The sequence below is a fragment of the Rhinoderma darwinii genome, chromosome 5 (genome assembly GCF_050947455.1).
Source record: "Rhinoderma darwinii isolate aRhiDar2 chromosome 5, aRhiDar2.hap1, whole genome shotgun sequence".
Taxonomy (NCBI): domain Eukaryota; kingdom Metazoa; phylum Chordata; class Amphibia; order Anura; family Rhinodermatidae; genus Rhinoderma; species Rhinoderma darwinii.
In genome coordinates this window covers 103722784-103744997 of record NC_134691.1, presented here as the reverse complement: position 1 = coordinate 103744997, position 22214 = coordinate 103722784, and the positions used below count along the sequence as shown (strand labels likewise).

Sequence of the window (22214 nt, the reverse complement as noted above, 5' to 3'; positions counted from 1 at the left end):
CCGAATCCTGCGTCAGATTTTCAGGAACAGAAGTCTATGAACAGTGGGGTTGTAGCAATTTATACAGCCTTTTTGTTCTCAAAATCAGTATTTTTATAACCCAAAAGCTAAAATGTTTTGTATAATTCTAATATCTGTCCTAGCTACTGTTGTTTGGCAGACTGATATTTTTATTTTTTATTTACAGTAAGCGAATGCTTTCCCTTGTTCGGTCTCGAGCTATAGAAGAGTCAGACTCACAGGTCGATTCAAACCTGTACAAAGAACTGGACCAGATTATTTTTTTTATTTCTCTAAAAGAAGTCCTAGCATTTGCTGCTCGGCTGAAGTTATTTTCTGAAATATCTAAGTTTTTGTGTGGTCCAAAGCACTATCACTATAAGTCCAGACTGAAAACTGCAGCATAAAACCCAACAAAACATGTTAAAACCACTAGTTAATACAAGTGGTTTTAGCGCAAATGTGGGTTCTGTTAAAGGCTATGTAAACCTTTGAAAGGCAATTTTTTTTAATAAAAACGTCAATTAATGTGATAGTGCAACTTTATAGATAGTTTTTATTAAAATGTATTTCTACTTTTTGAGATACAGCTGCTCTGCTCTGTATTCTCTATACAGAGCAGCTGTATCATTCGCTAAGACCTGCTCCTGTCAGGTCCCCGCGGGACTGATGGGTTCAGTGTCAGTGGGTCCTGCGTGTCTCTTGAAACGCAGGATCCACCTAATATCCATCACATCTAAGTTCATAACTTAGATGTGATATATTACAGCTGGATCCTGTGTGTCAGAGACACGCAGGACCCACTGAAACGGAACCCGTCAGGTCCCCAGGGCTGATGGATTCAGCTCATACGGAACGATACAGCTGCTCTGTATTGGGAAAACAGAGCAGCTGTATCTCAAAAAGTAAAAATAATTTTTATAAAAACTATTTATAAAGTTGCACCAATGACACTGATTGACCTTTTTATTTAAAAAAAATAAATAAATGCCGCTTACATATATATTAAAGGACAGAAGACATAATTGTATTTGAGAAAATGCTTACCAGGAGATCTTCCCCAGCAACACCTCGATTATTGAAAACGACACACCTAAAACAACACAATGTTATGGAAATACACATTAACAGTGGTTGATAAAAATAGACAATTGTATAATTATGTTGTATTGCCATAAAACAGCCTGTGTCGGCTGATGGGTCAATAGCCTGTGCCTGCAGTTCATTGACATTGACAAGCCTACTAATGATAGCGTGGCAACAATAGAAGAAAAATAGACACGGCACTAACCTGTTCAGTGTTTCTTCATTACTTTATATACTTTCTATTGGCACGATGTTTGGGGTACTGCGTTTTGCTCCTGCACCCCATGTATTTTTTATAGAAAGAAAAAGTAATGAAGAAACACTGAACAAGTGAGTGCCCTGACTATTTTCATTCTATTGTTTCCATATTACATGATTTCGCAATTTTCGTGTGTATGACACTGAGCACCATCTTCTGATTAGCTATGGTTACCATGTGGATAACACTACAGCTACTTTATTGAAGTGTATGGTGTACATGCCAATTGAACTTTTCATGTGAATATACTACTAATGATAGCACTGACACAGTCTTTCGAACCATAATGAACCCTGACTTCCCCTTTGCTTCTATCTCCAAGTCGACCAATTGTGATAATAACACAAAGACTTGGTTGTCCGCGCTAAGTAACTGATAAAATTACTGATTACACCAAAACTGAATTTTTATATGAAATATCACAGCAACTGAATAGTCAATTTAATGACATGTTAAATCTACTATAGATCAGACATTCACTATAGGCCATTGGAAAAAATGCTATGAAAGGCACTTTAACAGGGAATCTGTCAGCAGTTTTGACAGCTATATAGAGGAGCTTTAATGGAGCTGTCACTAATAATACATTCCAGAACTTGTCTGATTCCTCTAAAGCTCCAACACCAATACTCACACTCACCTGTACTCTAAAGGTGAGGACTGCAATGTACTAGATTTTACCGCATTCTGGCATCCGGTACATTAATCCTAAATGTTCAGTTTTATTTTTCAGTCTTTTAATATGACAGGCAGAAATATTATATTTTCATTGTTTGGAAGTGTGGAGGGAAGCAGGATATTTAGAGCTCTGTAACAGAAAAACGGGGCTTTGACCCAAATAAGTATATATTATGGAATTGGACCTTAAGGCTAAGTTCACAAGCGCCAGAATTTTTCAGATTCGTGTCAAAATCTGACTATTTTATATTGCATTACAAAGGGTGAATTCCACACCAAAAATTTGCAGCGATTACACCTTGTGTAAACTACACAAAAAACAAAAACGGTGTTCAAAGTTGGATTTTCACTTGCATAGAACAAACCAATTCTAAAATTATGAAGATGCACTTGAATTATTGTGTATTACAGTTAATATTTTATATAGTACGTGACCCACTACTAATACTAAGTGAATATACACAGTCGAGTCACATTATTATGACCCCCAGCTAATATCCTACATAACCGCCATGTGCAACACGGACAGCAGCTGGATGGGCAGGGAGTGACTCAATAAGGTGCTGGTAGGTTGTCTCCGGTTAGGGGCGTAACTAGGAAAGACTGGGCCCCATAGCAAACTTTTGACTGGGGCCCTCCCTCCCCCGGGTGTCACACAACCCCCCCCCCCCTTGTAGATAGTGCCTTTTTTACAAACCCCCCCTTTTGATAACACCATACAGCCCCCCTGTAGATAACGCCATACAGCCCCCTTTGTAGATATCTACAGAGGGGGCTGTATGGCGTTATCTACGGGGGGGCTGTATGGCGTTATCTACGGGGGGACTGTATGGCGTTCCCTACAGGGGGGGACTGTATGGCGTTCCCTACAGGGGGGACTGTATGGCGCTATCTACAGGGGGGACTGTATGGCGCTATCTACAGAGGGGGCTGTATGGCGTTATCTAGAGGGGGGACTGTATGCCGTTATCTACGAGGGGGGGCTGTATGGCGTTCCCTACAGAGGGGGCTGTCTGGCGTTATCTACAGGGGGGACTGTATGGCGCTACCTACAGGGAGTCTGTATGGCATTCCCTACAGGGGGGGTCTGTAGGGAACGCCCTACAGCCCCCCCCTGTAGGGAACGCCATACAGCCCCCCCTGTAGGGAACGCCATACAGCCCCCCCTGTAGGGAACGCCATACAGCGTCCCCCCTGTAGGGAACGCCATACAGCGTCCCCCCCCTGTAGGAAACGCCATACAGCGTCCCCCACTGTAGGGAACGCCATACAGCGTCCCCCCCTGTAGGGAACGCCATACAGCGTCCCCCCCTGTAGGGAACGCCATACAGTGTCCCCCCTGTAGGGAACGCCATACAGGGTCCCCCCCCTGTAGGGAACGCCATACAGCGTCCCCCCCTGTAGGGAACGCCATACAGCGTCACCCCCCTGTAGGGAACGCCATACAGCCCCCCCTGTAGGGAACGCCATACAGCGTCCCCCCTGTAGGGAACGCCATACAGCGTCCCCCCCTGTAGGAAACGCCATACAGCGTCCCCCACTGTAGGGAACGCCATACAGCGTCCCCCCCCTGTAGGGAACGCCATACAGCGTCCCCCCCCTGTAGGGAACGCCATACAGCGTCCCCCCTGTATACATTCCAGAACTTGTCTGATTCCTCTAAAGCTCCAACACCAATACTCACACTCACCTGTACTCTAAGGTGAGGACTGCAATGTACTAGATTTTACCGCATTCTGGCATCCGGTACATTAATCCTAAATGTTCAGTTTTATTTTTCAGTCTTTTAATATGACAGGCAGAAATATTATATTTTCATTGTTTGGAAGTGTGGAGGGAAGCAGGATATTTAGAGCTCTGTAACAGAAAAACGGGGCTTTGACCCAAATAAGTATATATTATGGAATTGGACCTTAAGGCTAAGTTCACAAGCGCCAGAATTTTTCAGATTCGTGTCAAAATCTGCCTATTTTATATTGCATTACAAAGGGTGAATTCCACACCAAAAATTTGCAGCGATTACACCTTGTGTAAACTACACAAAAAACAAAAACGGTGTTCAAAGTTGGATTTTCACTTGCATAGAACAAACCAATTCTAAAATTATGAAGATGCACTTGAATTATTGTGTATTACAGTTAATATTTTATATAGTACGTGACCCACTACTAATACTAAGTGAATATACACAGTCGAGTCACATTATTATGACCCCCAGCTAATATCCTACATAACCGCCATGTGCAACACGGACAGCAGCTGGATGGGCAGGGAGTGACTCAATAAGGTGCTGGTAGGTTGTCTCCGGTTAGGGGCGTAACTAGGAAAGACTGGGCCCCATAGCAAACTTTTGACTGGGGCCCTCCCTCCCCCGGGTGTCACACAACCCCCCCCCCCCTTGTAGATAGTGCCTTTTTTACAAACCCCCCCTTTTGATAACACCATACAGCCCCCCTGTAGATAACGCCATACAGCCCCCTTTGTAGATATCTACAGAGGGGGCTGTATGGCGTTATCTACTGGGGGGCTGTATGGCGTTATCTACGGGGGGACTGTATGGCGTTCCCTACAGGGGGGGACTGTATGGCGTTCCCTACAGGGGGGACTGTATGGCGCTATCTACAGGGGGGACTGTATGGCGCTATCTACAGAGGGGGCTGTATGGCGTTATCTAGAGGGGGGACTGTATGCCGTTATCTACGAGGGGGGGCTGTATGGCGTTCCCTACAGAGGGGGCTGTCTGGCGTTATCTACAGGGGGGACTGTATGGCGTTACCTACAGGGAGTCTGTATGGCGTTCCCTACAGGGGGGGTCTGTAGGGAACGCCATACAGCCCCCCCCCTGTAGGGAACGCCATACAGCCCCCCCTGTAGGGAACGCCATACAGCGTCCCCCCTGTAGGGAACGCCATACAGCGTCCCCCCCCTGTAGGAAACGTTATACAGCGTCCCCCACTGTAGGGAACGCCATACAGCGTCCCCCCCTGTAGGGAACGCCATACAGCGTCCCCCCCTGTAGGGAACGCCATACAGTGTCCCCCCTGTAGGGAACGCCATACAGGGTCCCCCCCTGTAGGGAACGCCATACAGCGTCCCCCCCTGTAGGGAACGCCATACAGCGTCACCCCCTGTAGGGAACGCCATACAGCCCCCCCTGTAGGGAACGCCATACAGCGTCCCCCCTGTAGGGAACGCCATACAGCGTCCCCCCCCTGTAGGAAACGCCATACAGCGTCCCCCACTGTAGGGAACGCCATACAGCGTCCCCCCCCTGTAGGGAACGCCATACAGCGTCCCCCCCCTGTAGGGAACGCCATACAGCGTCCCCCCTGTAGGGAACGCCATACAGGGTCCCCCCTGTAGGGAACGCCATACAGCGTCCCCCCCCTGTAGGGAACGCCATACAGCGTCCCCCACTGTAGGGAACGCCATACAGCGTCACCCCCCTGTAGGGAACGCCATACAGCCCCCCCTGTAGGGAACGCCATACAGCCCCCCCTGTAGGGAACGCCATACAGCGTCCCCCCTCCCAAAAAATGCGACCTACAGTGTGTCCTAATAAAAGACATGTATCCCCTATCCACAGGATAGGGGAGACATGTGTGATCGCTGGCAGCGATAGGGAGAACGGGGGACTGAAAGTCCCCCTGAAGTTCTCCATGATTAACCTCTGACTTCCGGCGTCTGCGCAGCTCACTAAAAATTAAAGGAGCGCTGGTCACGCATGCGCACAAGCGGGACCGGCGCTCCATGCATTTCTCTGGAGCTGCCGACACAGACCCCGGAAGTCCGAGGTTTGTGATGGAGAACTTCAGGAGACTTTCAGTCCCCCGTTCTCCCTATCGCTGGCAGCGATCACACATGTATCCCCTGTCCTGTGGATAGGGGATACATGTCTTTTGTTTAATGGCAGAGAGGGGAGATACATCCCTGCTCTGCCGTACTGTTCAGTGGCGTCCCGCTGTAGCAGCCATAGCGGCTGCTAGCGGAGACTCCGGCCATGGTGGGGGCCCGTGCCGGTGGGCGACACGGGCCCCCTCATGCCGTGGGCCCCGTAGCAGCCGCTACTGCTGCTACGGCGGTAGTTACTCCACTGTCTCCGGTATCTGGAGCCATGCTGACTGCAGTGCATCCCACATTTGCTGGAGGGTGCGTGGGGGAGAATCCATAGAGCGAACAAGACTATCAAGGTGGTCCCACAGATGCTCAATTGGGTTTAAGACTGGCGAATTAGGGGGCCAGGTAAGTACTTGGAAGTGTTGGTCGTGCTCTTCCAACCACTTTTGGACATTTCTAACTGTGTGACATGTTGCATTGTCTTGTTGGAAGATTCCATCTGCCCCAGGGAAGACAAACTGCATGTATGGGTGGATGTGATCTGAAACGATGGATTCATACCCAAATCGGTTCAGAGTGCCTTCCACATGGATGAGTGGGCACAGAGAATGCAATGAAAAAAATTCCCCAGACAATAACGCTGCCACGACCATCTTGTGTTCTTCCAGCAATGGTTGCAGGGTGTTTGTTCTCTGATGTTTCTCGCCTGACACGCCAATGAAGCAGAAAACGTGACTCCTCGGAGAAGGCAATCCTTTGTCAATCAACTGTGGTCCAATTCTGATGCTGCCATGCAAATTGAAGCCTTTTTTTCCACCTTTGTTAGCATAGGAGCAGTGACCATCCGTCTGCTTCGGAGCCCCATACACAGTAGGGTTCGCTGAACTGTTGTTTTAGACACACATCTGGTAGCCAACACGTCTGGTTCATGGTGAGCTGCTCCACTGTAGCGTGTCATTCGGCCCTCGCGCACCTTCGTACCCGACGTTCATCTCAGCACATCAATGGCACGTGGTGCTCTGCAGCTTCCACGTCGGTTATTCCCAATGGTGCCATTTGTCCACTCACGATGCACTTTCATCACAGCAGCATGCGAACAGTTCACAAACTGCGCTGTTTGAGAAATACTCCCACCCTTGGCCTGAGAGCCAATAATCATCCCTTTTTGCAACTCTGATAAATCGCCCCTTTTCCTCATAGCAAAAACGAGTGATATGTGTTGAGACAGCCTATCGCACACCTTATATACCCACCAAGTCAGCCCACAACACTTTACTTCCTTCATGGGCTACGCACTGCCGATGTGTTCACGTGTATTTTTTCAGCAGTGTACAGCAGCATCCAAATGTGTGCATGGGGTCTCATGAATTCTGTTCCCCAAATGTTTAGGACCTGCTGGGTTTTCATTTAACCCCTTAATACCAAAGGTATTTTAAACCTGAATAAGTGTCGGCCGCAGTCGCGGACCGCAGACCCCTTTCATCCTGCCGTCTTCCTCCCCGAGGATGCCAGCACATGCGGCCGTCCTGTCCTGCAGTGACCACTAGGGTGCGCGCCCTAGCTCATTCCCGGCCTTAAAGGGCTAGCGTACACACGTTAAGAATTGACTAATTAATCCCAGATCACCCTGGACTATAAGGGCTATGCCCCTTCACTCCTTGCCTGAGCGTTGTTAATAATTCCCATATTAGTCTTTGCAAATGGTCCCTTAGTGTTTACCCTGTTCCCAGCGTTCCCGTGCCCTGCTCCCTGTATCCTGTATCCCGTGCTGCGTTATTTTTCCTGAGCCTGTTAGTGATTGGAGTCGTGTCCTGCTGCCCCTGTTGTCATCCGCCACGTCTGGCGCAACCTACTGCACCTTGCTGTCATCCACCACGTCTGGCGCAATCTGCTGCACCTGCTTTCACCCGCCACATCTGGTACAACCTGCTGCACCTGCTGTCATCCGCCACATCTGGCACAACCTGCTGCACCCACCTCCATCTGTGCTAAAGCCTCTGCCACTACCTGGACTATTCAGACACCCTTGTGCTGGACTTTGTTGTGATTGGGTGCTCTGTTGTTTGGCCAGCTGCCTACCCGCTACAGCGGTGCGGCCTAGTGGGTCCACATACCCACGGACCGTGACAATAACCAAGCAGTTTTTTAAGTTTTTCCCTCGTCACATTCAAAGAGCTATAACTTTTTTATTTTTCCATCGACATATCTATATAAGGACTAGTTGTATTTTTTAATAGTACCATTTTGGGGTACATATAATTTATTGATTAACTTTTATTAAATTTTTGTGGGTAATGGGAAAAAAACTGGAATTCCACCATTCTTTTTTTTGTGTTAAATTTACTTTTGGTCTTAAATTTACACCGTTTACCCTGTGGTATAAATAACATAATAATTGTATTCAGTGGGTCGTTACGATTGCGGTGATACCAAATTTATATACCTATTATATACCTCTGGTAGCTGAGAGCAGGGAGATTTTACTCCTCCCGACGGCACTGCATTAGTATAAAGCCCGTTAGTGACCGACATAAAAAAACTATGGGCAGTCACTAATCGGTTAAACCATAGAATGCCCTAACCCTAGTGTAGGTTCCCTAGTAACAACAGATTAGACATTTATCCCCTATCCAGTCTCATCGCTGGGGGCACCACCAGTCCCCTGTTCCTCCTCACTGCACCCTCCATGAGGAGGAGCTTGAATGGAGTGGAGGACGAGCATGCGCCAAGACGCTCCAATCAATGTTTATCAATGCTCAATACCCCCATTCTAGTGATCAGTCGGGGTTCCAGCGGTGGGGCCCCGAGCGATCAGACAATTCTCACTTATCCTGTGGAAAACCTGCAAATAATTACATAAGATGAGGCACAATATGGTTTTTATGGTGAGTAGGTGCCATTCGCAGCAATCTACGTATATTTCATTATGTATCACTGTGTGCTGCAAAAATATTTCTAGTTAATGGATTATGGACACACATCCTCCATTTATGAATGACATGATTCTACTAGAATGACAGAGCAGTTCTTCAGTGTCATGATTCAACGAATAATCTTGTGAATGCGCCAAAAGAAATGCAAAGTTGAAATCGTCATTGCAGCATCTGCTGTGTGGGCAAAATGCTTATTATGCCAAATTGTATCTCCTGCACTGCTAAATAAAGGAACAGCATTATTATACTACATACTAATTTACTTGTGACCAGAAATGGGACACAGGGAACTTTGAATTTGCATCCCTTGTCAGAAGTTAACCACACAGAAACAGGAATAGTAAGTTCTATAGTAGAGAACCAGACAAAGCAAAAAATGCTAATGAAACATTATCAAAGAAATTACACTTGGACCATGCAGACAAAGCGGTGATGAGTATGGAGTTTGATGGTGACAATTGTGCTCCTACTACTACGCTGACATAGAAACAGTGTTGAAGGGGAAGGGGCAACTATTTTACCTTCTACGGTCACCCATACCCTGGACACAAGATCCGAAACTTCACTTAAAGTAGACCTCTAGTGGAAACACAACTTCTTCTGTTTCCCCACGTGATTGTCTATCCAGCTCTGGACATTTTTCATGTAAATAGTACTCAATTCCCTGCAGTCCGGCCTCCTCTCGGCTTCTAATCAGACACCATCTTGAATTTTAGATTTCACCCTGCATTCTATTCTGTGCCACGCTATCAATCCAGCGATGCCCCAGCCAGGGCCGGCTCCAGGTTTATGTGGGCCCTTGGGCGACACAGACTTAGTAGGCCCCTTTGCGTGGGAACTCACAACGGCAGTAAAATGGCAGAAAACGTCACTTTGTGCCCCCATATAGACGTTAGGCTCTGTTAATGCCCCATATAGAAGTGCCACACAGCCCCCTCCTCCCAGGTAGTGCCACACAGCCCCCCTCCCAGGTAGTGCCACACAGGCCCCCTCCCAGGTAGTGCCACACAGGCCCCTCCTCCCAGGTAATGCTACACAGCCCCTACCTCCCAGGAAGTGCCACACAGCCCCCACCTCCCAGGTAGTGCCATACAGCCCCCACCTCCCAGGTAGTGCCACACAGCCCCACTCCCAGGTAGTGCCACACAGCCCCCTCCTCCCAGGTAGTGCCACAAAGCCCCCTCCTCCCTGTAATGCCACACAGCCTCCCTCCCTGGGAGTACCACACAGCCACCGTCCCTGCTAATACCACACAGCCTCTCTCCCTGTAGGTAGAATCTTTGGGGTTCCCTCTAGGAGTGGAATCCCCAGCCAGAGCATTGCCGACGCTCTGGCTGGGGATTTTGCTTCAGGAGAAACCCCTGGTGTCACTGTCCATATATGGACAGTGTTGTCTGGGGCAACTCCAGAGCCATAGTCCCGGGCAGAGCACTACTAGCACTCTGCCTGGGACTGCTGCTCTGCTCGTGACATCACTGTCCATATATGGAAAGTGATGTCCAGAGCAGAGCTGAAGTCCCGTGTAGAGCGCTAGTAAAGGCTCTGCTTCGGTACTCCAGCTCAAGGGAAGCCCCTGACATCACTGTCCATATACAGCTAGTTATATCAGGGGCAACCCCAGAGCAGAAGTCCCAGGCAGAGCACTACTAGCACTCTGCCAGGGACACTGCTCTGCTCCTGACAACGATGTCAGGGGCTTCCCCAGAGACGTAGTCCCGGAACAGAGCATATATAATAATAATAATAATAATCTTTATTTATATAGCGCCAACATATTACGCAGCACTTTACAATTTAGAGGGAACATGAAACAAACAATATCAGACATTACATAGTGACAAAGTTCATTTACAATTCAAACCTGGGTAGTGAGGACCCTGCTCGCAAGAGCTTACAATCTATGAGGACATAAGGGAGACACAAAGTGTAACAGTGTTTGTTCTGTACAATAGTCCGGCCATTTTTATACACATGCGGTGGTAACATAAAGCTGCATGAGCCGGTCACCAGCCACTATCCGTGTATGACGGACATGAAGAGAAGGAGTGTGAGGGAATCTTATTCTGATGACTAATCTAAATGGAGGGCCATGGAAAGGAGTCAGATTAGGGAATGTTATAGGCCTGTCTAAATAGATGTGTTTTCAGGGCACGTTTAAAACTGTGGATATTGGGAATTAATCTGATTGTCTGGGGTAGCACATTCCAGAGGACGGGTGCAGCACGAGAGAAATCTTGGAGACGGGAGTGGGAGGTTCGGATTATGGAGGATTTTAATCTAAGGTCGTTGGCAGAACGTAGAGTCCGAGTAGGGTGGTAGACAGAGATGAGGGAGGAGATGTAAGGAGGTGCAGCACTGTGGAGAGCTTTGTGGGTGAGAGTAATAAGTTTGAATTTTATTCGGAAGGGGATGGGCAACCAGTGCAGTGACTGGCACAGATTAGAGGCGTTGGTGTAGCGGTTGGTCATAAAGATGAGCCTGGCTGCTGCATTGAGGATAGATTGGAGAGGGGAGAGTTTAGTGAGGGGAAGACCGACTAGTAATGAGTTACAGTAGTCAAGACGAGAGTGAATCAGAGCAACAATGAGAGTTTTGGCAGTTTCCTCCGTAAGAAAAGAGCGGATTCTGGAGATGTTTTTGAGGTGAAAATGACAGGAGCGTGAAAGTGATTGTATGTGAGGAGTAAAGGAAAGATCTGAGTCAAAAATAACCCCGAGACAGCGAGCGTGCTGCTTAGGAGTTATGATAGTGCCACACACAGAGATGGAGACATCAGGTTTAGGGAGGTTAGTAGATGGTGGGAACACAAGGAGCTCAGTTTTAGAAAGATTCAGTTTCAGATAGAGAGAGGACATGATGTTAGAGACCGCGGACAGACAATAACTGGTGTTCTGTATTAGAGCAGGGGTGATGTCACGGGAAGAGGTATATAATTGGGTGTCATCAGCGTAGAGATGGTACTGGAAGCCAAATCTGCTGATGGTTTGTCCAATAGGAGCTGTGTAGAGAGAAAAGAGGAGCGGACCTAGGACTGATCCCTGAGGAACCCCGATATCAAGGGGAAGAGGAGAAGAGGTGGAACCAGCAAATGACACACTGAACGAGCGGTCAGAGAGATAGGAGGAAAACCAAGAGAGAGCCGCGTCCTTGAGGCCAATAGAGTGGAGCATGTTAAGTAGGAGTTTGTGGTCTACAGTGTCAAAGGCTGCAGAGAGATCCAAAAGAATCAGGAGAGAGGATTTACCGTCCGATTTAGCCGCCAAGAGATCATTTGAGACTTTAGTAAGGGCAGTTTCTGTGGAGTGTAGAGTGCGGAAACCAGATTGTAAGGGGTCAAGAATGGAGTTAGCAGAGAGATAGCGGATAAGGCGAGAGTAGACCAAGCGTTCCAGGAGTTTAGAGATGAAGGGCAGATTAGAGACTGGTCGGTAGTTGGCAGCGCTGGATGGGTCAAGTGTTGGTTTTTTCAATAATGGGTTTATAATGGCATGTTTAAAAGCGGAGGGAAAGATACCAGAGGAAAGAGAGAGGTTAAATATTTTAGTGAGGTGACTAGTGACAGCTGGGGAGAGGGACTGGAGGAGGTGTGAGGGGACAGGATCACTAGGGCAGGTAGTAGGACGAGAAGAAGAGAGGAGCCTCGAGACTTCTTCTTCAGTTATTGGGTCAAATGTGATGCCGTGACAATGGCAGAGACAGCACCAGGCAGCCAAATGGGCCCCCCAAAGATAGTTGGCCCCGGCACTTGCCCGGGTTCGCTGGGTGCTTACGCCGGCCCTGGCCCCATCACAGCATCACATGAGCAACTAGAGCCAGTACGAACTCTGCCTGCTGGGGCAGACTGTGTGATTATCCTTCTCCTAATATTCTTATAAATAAGATAAGAGATTAGAGTCAGGGAGGCTGAACAGTGATCTTCTTCATTATAAATATGTGACAGGAATCGTCTAATCAGCATTAGTATCTGTTATGGGAGTTTGTGCCCCCCCCCCCCCCCACCTGTGGAGAGCCTGTGTGAAACAGTCCATGCAATTTCAACATATAGAAAGTTCTGGTGCTTGTGTGAGTGACACAGGCTGAGCTCCATTGACTCAGGTACAAAAAAGTGTGTCAACGAAGCCTCATTCAGACTGTTGCCATGCAACTACCCCAGAGTTAGATTTAGTGATAGAAGCAGCAAGAAAAAGAACTGGTAAGAGACTGACAAAGAATTACTAAATGGAACATATGGGACATTTTACCAGTATTAAAAAAACATCTCTACATTGCAGCATACTACTAAGTCTGGGTAGTCCATGATTTTGAATATATAGTTCAATTACAGAATTTTCCTAGATTAAAGTTTATTAAAGTGATTGCTTAACCCTTAGGATGCTGTCTGTATGAGAGTGGGCAAATTTGACATCTTAACTCATGGGTGTAAAAAGCCAAATGAAGTGTAGAGAAGGTGAACTCCAGTGGATTGTGGAGATACATGGGTGAGCTGGTGGAGCAGAGATTAATTTAGGAGTCCCATCTTCCTGCATGATCTCATTTGAAAAAAAAAATCCAATTTTAAAATCATCTTCAATACTTTTTTTGTATTTGAGTCCAATTGTGCAATCTGCATCCATTTGTAGCAAACAAAATATCTGTCTGCTGTGTGTAAGGTAACACATGCACACACTGCTGTGCTCTCAGTCTCATCAGATAGACACTGGACATCTAGTTCATCATATTAGGTTGCAAGTAAGAATAGCTGATAAAAAACTGTCTGCATTTCCATTCTGCATTATTGAACATTACCTGTATCCAAGAGCTTCGCTGTGCTTAATCATATGAAGAATATAGGATTCTTTACTTGTTCCTGTGAGGCCAGGCAGTAAGAGAATTGTAGGTCTTGTGCCGGCATCAGGGTAAAGTGTATTATCATTATTACTAAACCAGTCCAGTGAAATCTGCCCTCCATCTGCTGTTTTAATAAGCTCACTGTAAGACACAATAGAAAAAAGTACACTTTAATTAGATTTCTGCTAAGAAGCTGTAATGATAACTACATACATTGAGGTTATGAGATATCCTAGAAAGAAAATACAGCATATATTCAAAGGGAAAGTAAGGTCTATAAAGTGTCTAGATAAACAGAATAGATTTGTCTCAGCCTTGTGACATATGGACAAAAAATTTCTCACAATGGAGGAGATTTATCGACAGTTTTCAGTAGTTATTGTATTAAAATCTGTTCATCTGTTCACATGTTGTGGTGCTGTATGGTGGTGTCTGTTGCTGTAGTGCTGCACTTGTGGGGGGATGTGGCCCAGAGCCAAGGAGGCTTGGCACGGTCTGTTAGCATGGGTGCTTTTGGACCACTGGGTTGCTCCCTCTGTGGGAGCGGTGCTGCGGTGGCGGGGGCCGCCATGCGATGCTGCAGCCGATAGAGTAGGGACCCACTTTAAAGAGGTCGCCGTGAAGTGGCAAGTGGGCTTATACAGTTTGATCAAAATGTTTACAAAGAGCCTCATGTTCATGTTTCTAAATTATGCCTAGCGGCTCAGATCAACGTATATATTGTGGATTGTGCGGTCCATGTCTAGTTTCTCACAATGCTGATATTGTATTAAAAAGATATAGGTCATCATTGCTAGGTTCCTGAAACGTTCCTTTATTAAATGGACATTAACTTTTCAAGCAATTTATGCTAATCTAATCGTATAACTGATATAGATCAACTTCGTCACTTTAGCAATGAAAATTCTGTGTGAAATTACTGCCACTAGGTGTCTCTCTTCCTGTAATCTGCTGTCCATCCCCTGTGGTCAAGCACAATCTGTTTCTAGTTACAGAGCAGAGGAGATGGATTGCAGGAAGTGAGTGTGTGTCGCTTCATTGCCTGCCCAAAGAAGTTTATGGAGAGGGGAGCAGGAGGAGGGAGTAGGAGCTGAGAGGGAGGAGAAAAAGGCTCCTGGTTAGAGCTATGTCACCCCAGTGCTGGATTTTCAGCTACACTGGTCTGGACTGCTGTATGATGTCCTCCATGCTGCTGCTTCTGAGGGTGTGCTGCAAAGAGATTGGGGAGCAGGATGTCCTCTTCACTATTTGTGAAAAGTTTGGCAGACATGATAGCAGTTAGTCTGCACCCAAAACAGAGAATTAGAGATAGAGCCTGCAGAGGGGAGAACTGCTAATGACCAGAAATAGTGTTATTGCTCATGTACACACATATGACAGTTTATTCTGAAAAGTCACTTGAAAAGCTAGATACGCTTTAAATACTCAGTATCCACATTATATGAGTAATTACATCTACCATTGTAAAACAAGTCATCTAGCATAATAACATTTAGTGAAGTATAGTAATTGTACAATATGGGGCAGATACAAAAAAGGATATATTTGCCAGATGTGTGCAGAATTGGCACATGGATGCATGAGAACCTACATCACTTTCTATATGTTGGAGCATGCTCATGAAACCAGAAATGTTACAGAAAGGTAGAAAAATTAAATGTCACGCCTGCAATGTACACCTGGTCAGACATTGCTGCCTGTTTTATTGCTATAGAAAATGCTGCATGTCCTTTATATATTTGATGCAAATTTGTGAGATTAATCATTGCTCCCAAACGTAAAATTTTTAGACATGAGGAAACATGAAAAAAATGGCAGCCTGGTGCTTTATTAATATGGTGAACTCCCCAAAATTTTTTTTAGAAATGTACACTACTTTCCCTATATTCCGTACGTTGAATATGCTAACTTCCCATTCTATAATGAAATAATAAAAACATGTGGTACTATTAATTATTGAATTAACATATGTTATCAAAATTAACACAGAATGTTAACAAAAGATCCAGGGCATTGGCCCACAATGGATGTCCATGCTGTGCATTGGTTGTAATATTTTGGCATGTGGAAGTGCCAGTGTCAATAAGCTGAGTGACTCAGGTCAATGAGTTTATTAGGCTGGGTTCACACGAGCATGTTACGTCCGTAAAGGACGGAACGTATTTCGGCCGCAAGTCCCGGACCGAACACAGTGCAGGGAGCCGGTCTCCTAGCATCATAGTTATGTACGACGCTAGGAGTCCCTGCCTTGCGGCCGGAAAACTGTCCCGTACTGTAATCATGTTTTCAGTACGGGACAGTAGTTCCAAGGAGAGGCAGGGACTCCTAGCATCGTACATAACTATGATGCTAGGAGCCCGGCTCCCTGCAGTGTGTTTGGTCCGGGACTTGCGGCCGAAATACGTTCCGTCCATTACGGACGTAACATGCTCGTGTGAACTCAGCCTTAGAGGACCTGGAAGTTTGGAGCACCTGTCCTGAAACGGGCTCAAGCTCCAGGTTCCACCAGATGGAATAACGCAAAAGTCATAATTAGGGAACAGATTACTTTATGGCAGGTGTAAAGACCTGTTTGTGAATCTTAGATAATATTATATTATTACTAATGTACATACAGCATAATGTACTTAGTGTTTATAGCTAATGTACCATAATATATTCACTAACCTAAACCATTCATTAAAGGGGTATTCCCAGATTCAAAAATGATCACCTACCACGAGATAGTTGATAATTGTCTGATCACTGGGGGCTCCACCGATGGGACCCCTACTAATCGCCAGAACGGGGGTCCTGAACCTCCTGTTCCTCCTCACTGAGATTGAGCGTGCATGCTGCCGCTTCATTCAAAGTCTATGGGACTGACAAACTGCTGGGGTGCAGTGAGGAGGAATGCGGGTTCGGCACCGCTTGAGGTCCCGGTGGTATGGCCCCCAGTGATCAATTATGACCTAAACTGTAGAGAGGTGATATTTTTTTATTCTGGGACAACCCACTTTAATAACACTCAGATCATTGCTTCTTAATACGAACAATAGTAGTTATGATGAAACTGTATCATTAGTTCATGCCTTTACCATACCCAGGACAGTGTGGCATGCTGCACTAACAATGCCATATATTTGGGGGAATTTTTATTTCATCAAGCATTAACATCAGACATTGCCCTTATGGGATTTTATTTCTTCTTTTACATGTCAACTTCTGGTGCTTCACAAAACCAATAAATGATTCATGTGGACGTTCCACAAGCTCGGCCCGCAGTATAACCATGGAGAACACGTCACTGCTTCCTTGTCATTATTTATTAATTATCAGTTATAGATGTAGAGCTGGCATATTCTGCATCAATTCTACATAGAATGCATTCCGTGGAGTATACAAATTAGGGTGCATGCTTAAAGGGGATGTCCCATCCGGATAACAATTTTTCTAAATACAGACCCCTTGGTGGTGAAATGAAATCCCCGTCGATCAGCAGTTATCTCCAGGGAAAGCTGTGGGCAATTGCTCATTTCATGTAGTATTACATGGCGCAACTCCTTTAAACATTAAATTCCATTACCCACGTGTTTAAACATGATAGTGGGCTCAGCGCACAGGAACAGACCCATGAGCCCAGCCGCAGGAGAGTGGCTGTGATTGACAGCTACTCTGCCGTGACAATGGCAGGGATCAGAAAAACGTTCTCTCCCATTTAACACCTTCAGCACCACGATCGCTGTGTCAAAGGGAGAGGGCTTCCTTTGAACAACAAATGCAGCGGCAGCAGTTTCTTTACCAGGGCCGGCGATCATACACTGACCGACCAGGGCTTAATAAAGGTATACAAAAGTATGTTCTGGCAGGCAGCCTGTCCATTGCATGTGACAGCAGTATGACTTTACAATACAGGTAAAAGTAAATGTATAAGAGTAAGTCCTCTAAATGGGACTATAAAAAAAAATCTGATTTTTTAAAAAAAAAAAAGAAAAAAAGCTTACATTTTTTTTAAAATAAATAATTTTTATTTATAGAAAGTTTACAAAAATAATAAATATATACATATTTGGTATCTCCATATATGTAAAAAACCCATACAATAAAGTAAACTATGCTGCAATTGCTTTTTTTTATGCATTTGGCTAGTTGCAAAAAAAATCTTATATGTGCCCCAATATGATGGCTCAAAAATCTGCATCTCATCCTGCAAAATACAAGGCCTTAAACAGCGACGTATTTCTAATAATAAGGTGAAAGGAGGCAAAAATGGAAGAATTCTTGCGGTCTTTAACAGTTTCAGGACTGAGTCATGTTTTGCTTTTTCATTTTCTTTTTTTACTTCCCGCATTCCAAGAGGCATAACTTTTTTATTTTTCCGTCAAGAGCGATGTGAGGGCTTATTTTTTGTGGGAGGAGTTGTAGTATCTATTGGCACCATTTAAAGTACAACTTAAAGTACCATATAATGTACTGAGAAAAAAATTATTTGCAGGCTAAAATTTAAAAAAAAAACTTTGATTCCTCCATTGATTTTTGGGTTTAGTTCTTACGGCTTTCACTGTATGGTAAAAATGACAACTTAGCTTTATTGTGCTGCTCAATACGATTATGGTGATACCAAATTTATATATATATATTTTTTTATATTTGACTACTTTTACAAATAAAAAACTATTTACATAACTTTTATTTTTTTCGTCGATTGATCGGTGCGAGGGCATATTTTTTGCGGGTGTGTTGTAGTTTTTATTGCTACCATTTTTTGGTACATACAACTTTTTTATCACTTTTTATTACTACTTTTTTTTACCAAAAAACAGCGATTTTGGCGGTGCAAATTTTTTGTTTTTTACGGCGTTCACTGTGCGAGTTAAATAATGGCATATTGTAATAGTTCCGACTTTTACAGACGCAGCGGTGCCAATTTATATTTTTTTACATTTTTCTTCCATTACTTTAGGGGAAAAATGGGAAAAGGGAGGTTTTTTTGAAATTGTTATATATATTTTTTCACTACTAATAACTTTATTTAACTGTTTTTACACAGGGGACATGAACCTGCAATCGTTACATTGCTGGTACAGTACACTGCAACACTAGTGCATTGAGGTATATTGTCATTTTAATAGGCTTCTGTTAAGCCCTGCCAGAGGTATGGCTTAACAGTTGCAGAGTGAAGGCGGACCTGGGGGGACCTTCATTAGGCCCCTGGGCTGCCATGACAACCATTGGCACCCCCCCCCCCCCGATCACATCGCAGGGGGGCGATAGGGTGTCGCCCCCTTCTTTAACGCCTCAGATGCCACAGTCGCGATTGCGCTGTTCCTAGCCGTTAGTCCCAGGTGCCAGTTGTAATACACAGCTGACACCCGCAGCATATGGAGCAGGCTCAGTACGTGAGCTATTTCCATACATCACCCGACGCACCAGGACGTGCCATTACGTCCAGGTGCGAGAAGGGGTTAATTACAAAATGGGGTGGTCCTTAAGGGGTTATGAATATTAGGGTTAACTGTATTCAAGCCCATTAAAGAAGAACATAAGAGACATGATTGTGAGTGGTACCCAGCTTCTAGTGAATGTTGGTGTCACCAGATGCCTCTACCTGCATATAGGGGCCTCTGGTTAGCAAACCGTACGGCAATGGTACAAATAGGGTAGTGAAAGGAAAGCAATTCAAATGCCATACATTATCTTTAAAGGGTTATTATTTTTAATTTTAATTTTGTGAAACTATAATATGTCTAATCCTTAGGATAGACCATCAATATCTGATTGGTGGGGTCCGACTCCCGGCAACCCTGCCGATCGGTTGAATGAATGGGTCCCCTTCAGTGTTTAAACAGCTGGATTGGGGCTGAGATACTGTGAGCTGAAGTACCAGGAACAGCCACAACCAAATTTCTGGTACTGTGTCCGGATGAACATTGAAGGGGACACGGTGCTTGCTGTAGCACCACGGCCACTTTATTAAGCTAATCAGCGGGAGTATCGGGAATCAGACCCCCACCGATCAGATATTAATAGCCTATCCTCGGATAGGCCATCAATTTTACAGTCTTGGAGTGGTGAACGTAGAGCACAATGTTCTACATCTTTTATTACAACCAATGCCTGGAGTGAAGGAATCTTTTTTGTGATGAACCTGATTAATGGGCTCATATATTGCTAGTCACAAACCAGGAATGCCCTACAACATGAATGAAGGGAAGATGAACCAGAGACAATTGATGAAGTCCTAGAAAGAATGTCAGAATCTGATAAACAACAACCAAACTAAACTTGAAATTGTACAAATATTTTTATATTGTAAATGGTATTTCTGTAATCCTATCCTAGGCTTAGTTATGGAATGTTCCATGTAACATGCATTAGATTTAATAAAAATACATAAATACAAAAACATTTTCAACATGATAAACAATAAATACTGGATGCAGTAAAAACAGATTGAGGATTAAAGAAGAGACAGGGTAAAACTAAGGTCAGCAAGTGATTAAGTCTTCATTAATAAGGGCAAGAAATAAAATAAATAGTTAACGTGGAAGTGGTCATAAAAAAGTATAAAGGGGCATAGCTAAAGGCTCCTGGGCCCCAGTGCAAAAATTCTTCTTGGGCCCCTCAACGTCTCTTCATGGCCCACGGCTCGCAGCTTTCAGCCATACCGCCGGGTCTCTTAAGTGACCCATCGATACAGCACTAGCAGCCAGGGGCAATGCTAAGATCTGAAGATATCAGAGACACAAGACATATGTTTTGCCCGTTCAATATTTTTACATACATACATATAGGAGGCAGCATATCTATAAGACTACGACCCCCTATAGCTCTGCTACTGGATAGGATTAGAAACAGCGGCTCAGCAGACAGTATCACACATGATAGGCTTAGATACAGTGCCCAGCGGACAGTATCACACATGACAGGATTAGATACATGGCCCAAGACACTGTATCACACGATAGGCTTAGATACAGGGCCAGCAGACAGTATCACATATTATTGGCTTAGATACAAAGCCCAACAGACAGTATCACACATGTTAGAATTAGATACAGGGTCCAGCAGGCAGTATCACACATGTTAGACTTAGAAACAGGGCCCAGCAGACAGTATCACACATGATAGGCTTAGATACAGAGCCCAGCAGACAGTATCAAACATGATAGGATTAGATACAGGGTCCAGCAGACAGTATCACACATGATAGGATTAGATACATGGCCCAACAGACAGTATACTTATACTTACCCTCCTCGCTCCTGAATAGGGTCCTCTTCATCTCCGTCTGCAGCGCAGGTCCTGACTCAATTAAGCATCACAACGTTGTGCACAGTGCACATAATGTTGTGCTACAGAATGGCGTCAGAACTTAGCGTTGCACCCGGCTGACTCAGGAGCGAGGCGAGTAAGATGCTGTCACTGTAGTAACAGGGGCCCGTGTAGTTTACTACATAGGTCCCAGTTACTGAATTAACTGTGGACAAATGTGGTGCAGGGAGCCCCCTGGCTTTGGAGCCCTGTCACAATTGCAACCACTGCGTCAAACAGTTAAACATCATCGAGGCAATTTCTTTTCTTTTAAGCCCCACCTCTAACCCCGCCCATACACACCCGGTTCATCCCACACAGTATCATGCTACCATAGAACCCCCCACACAGTATAAAGCCCCTATAGCTGCCCCACACAAAGTATAATGGCCCATAGGGCCTCCAAAACAGTATAATGCCAAACAGCTGCCCCCACACAATATACAGTATTATGCCCACACAGATGCCCCAATACAGTATAATGCCCACAAATTCCCCCATACAGTATAATGCCCCATATGTGCCCCCGATAAAGCATAATACCCCCATAGCTGCCCCATACAGTATAATGCCCACACTGATGCCCCATATAGTATAATGCCCCCATAGCTGCCCCTACAGTATAATGCCCCATACAGTATAATGCCCACACAGATGCCCCAATACAGTATAATACCCATACAGTATAATGCCCCAATATTTGCCCCATACAGTATAATGCCCCATAGCCCCAGATAGTGCCCCAACCCCCTTCAAGATAGGGCCACTCATCTGTAGATAGCGCTACACCCCTGTTTATAGAACCACTTGGGCTCTCCCTAAGAAAGGAATCTCCGGCCAGAGCATCAGCAATCTGCCCGGGGTTTCCACTCAAGGAGCAGCCCCTGATGTCACCATATTCCCTCTAGGAGAGGAATCCCTAGCCAGAGCGTCAGCAATGCTCTGGCAGGGGATTCCGCTCCAGGAGTAGCCCCTGATGTCACTGTCCATATATGGATAGTGACACCCGGGGCTTCTCTAGGAGTGGAAACCCCTGCCAGAGCATTGGTAATGCACTTGCCGGGGATTCCGCTCCCTGAGGAGCCACTGACATATTTGGACAGTGACGTCAAGTGTTTTCCCAAGACAGGAGTACTTGGCCAGAGAACTTGCAGGGACTCCATAGTTGAAAGTCCGACTTCACTGTCCATAGATGAACAGTGGCGTCAAGGGCCTCACCGGGCTCAGCGCTTAAAGTAGTGCTGTGCCCGGGGAGTACTCGATGAGTGGAGGAGCTGCCTCTGCTCTGTACTAATTCTGAA

General features: G+C 45.4%; 1 protein-coding gene across 2 annotated transcripts in view; it reads right to left on the bottom strand.

The window, feature by feature from the left end:
* The window catches only part of ABHD3 (abhydrolase domain containing 3, phospholipase), a 96205-nt gene that overhangs the window by 39911 nt on the left and 34080 nt on the right, over positions 1-22214 (bottom strand). For both annotated transcript variants that reach the window (XM_075826360.1, XM_075826359.1), the window contains exons 3-4: positions 13579-13761; positions 1048-1093 (exon numbers count right to left, since the gene is read on the bottom strand). In XM_075826360.1, coding sequence (XP_075682475.1) covers positions 1048-1093; positions 13579-13761 — 229 coding nt within the window. The remainder of the gene's footprint in view (positions 1-1047; positions 1094-13578; positions 13762-22214) is intronic.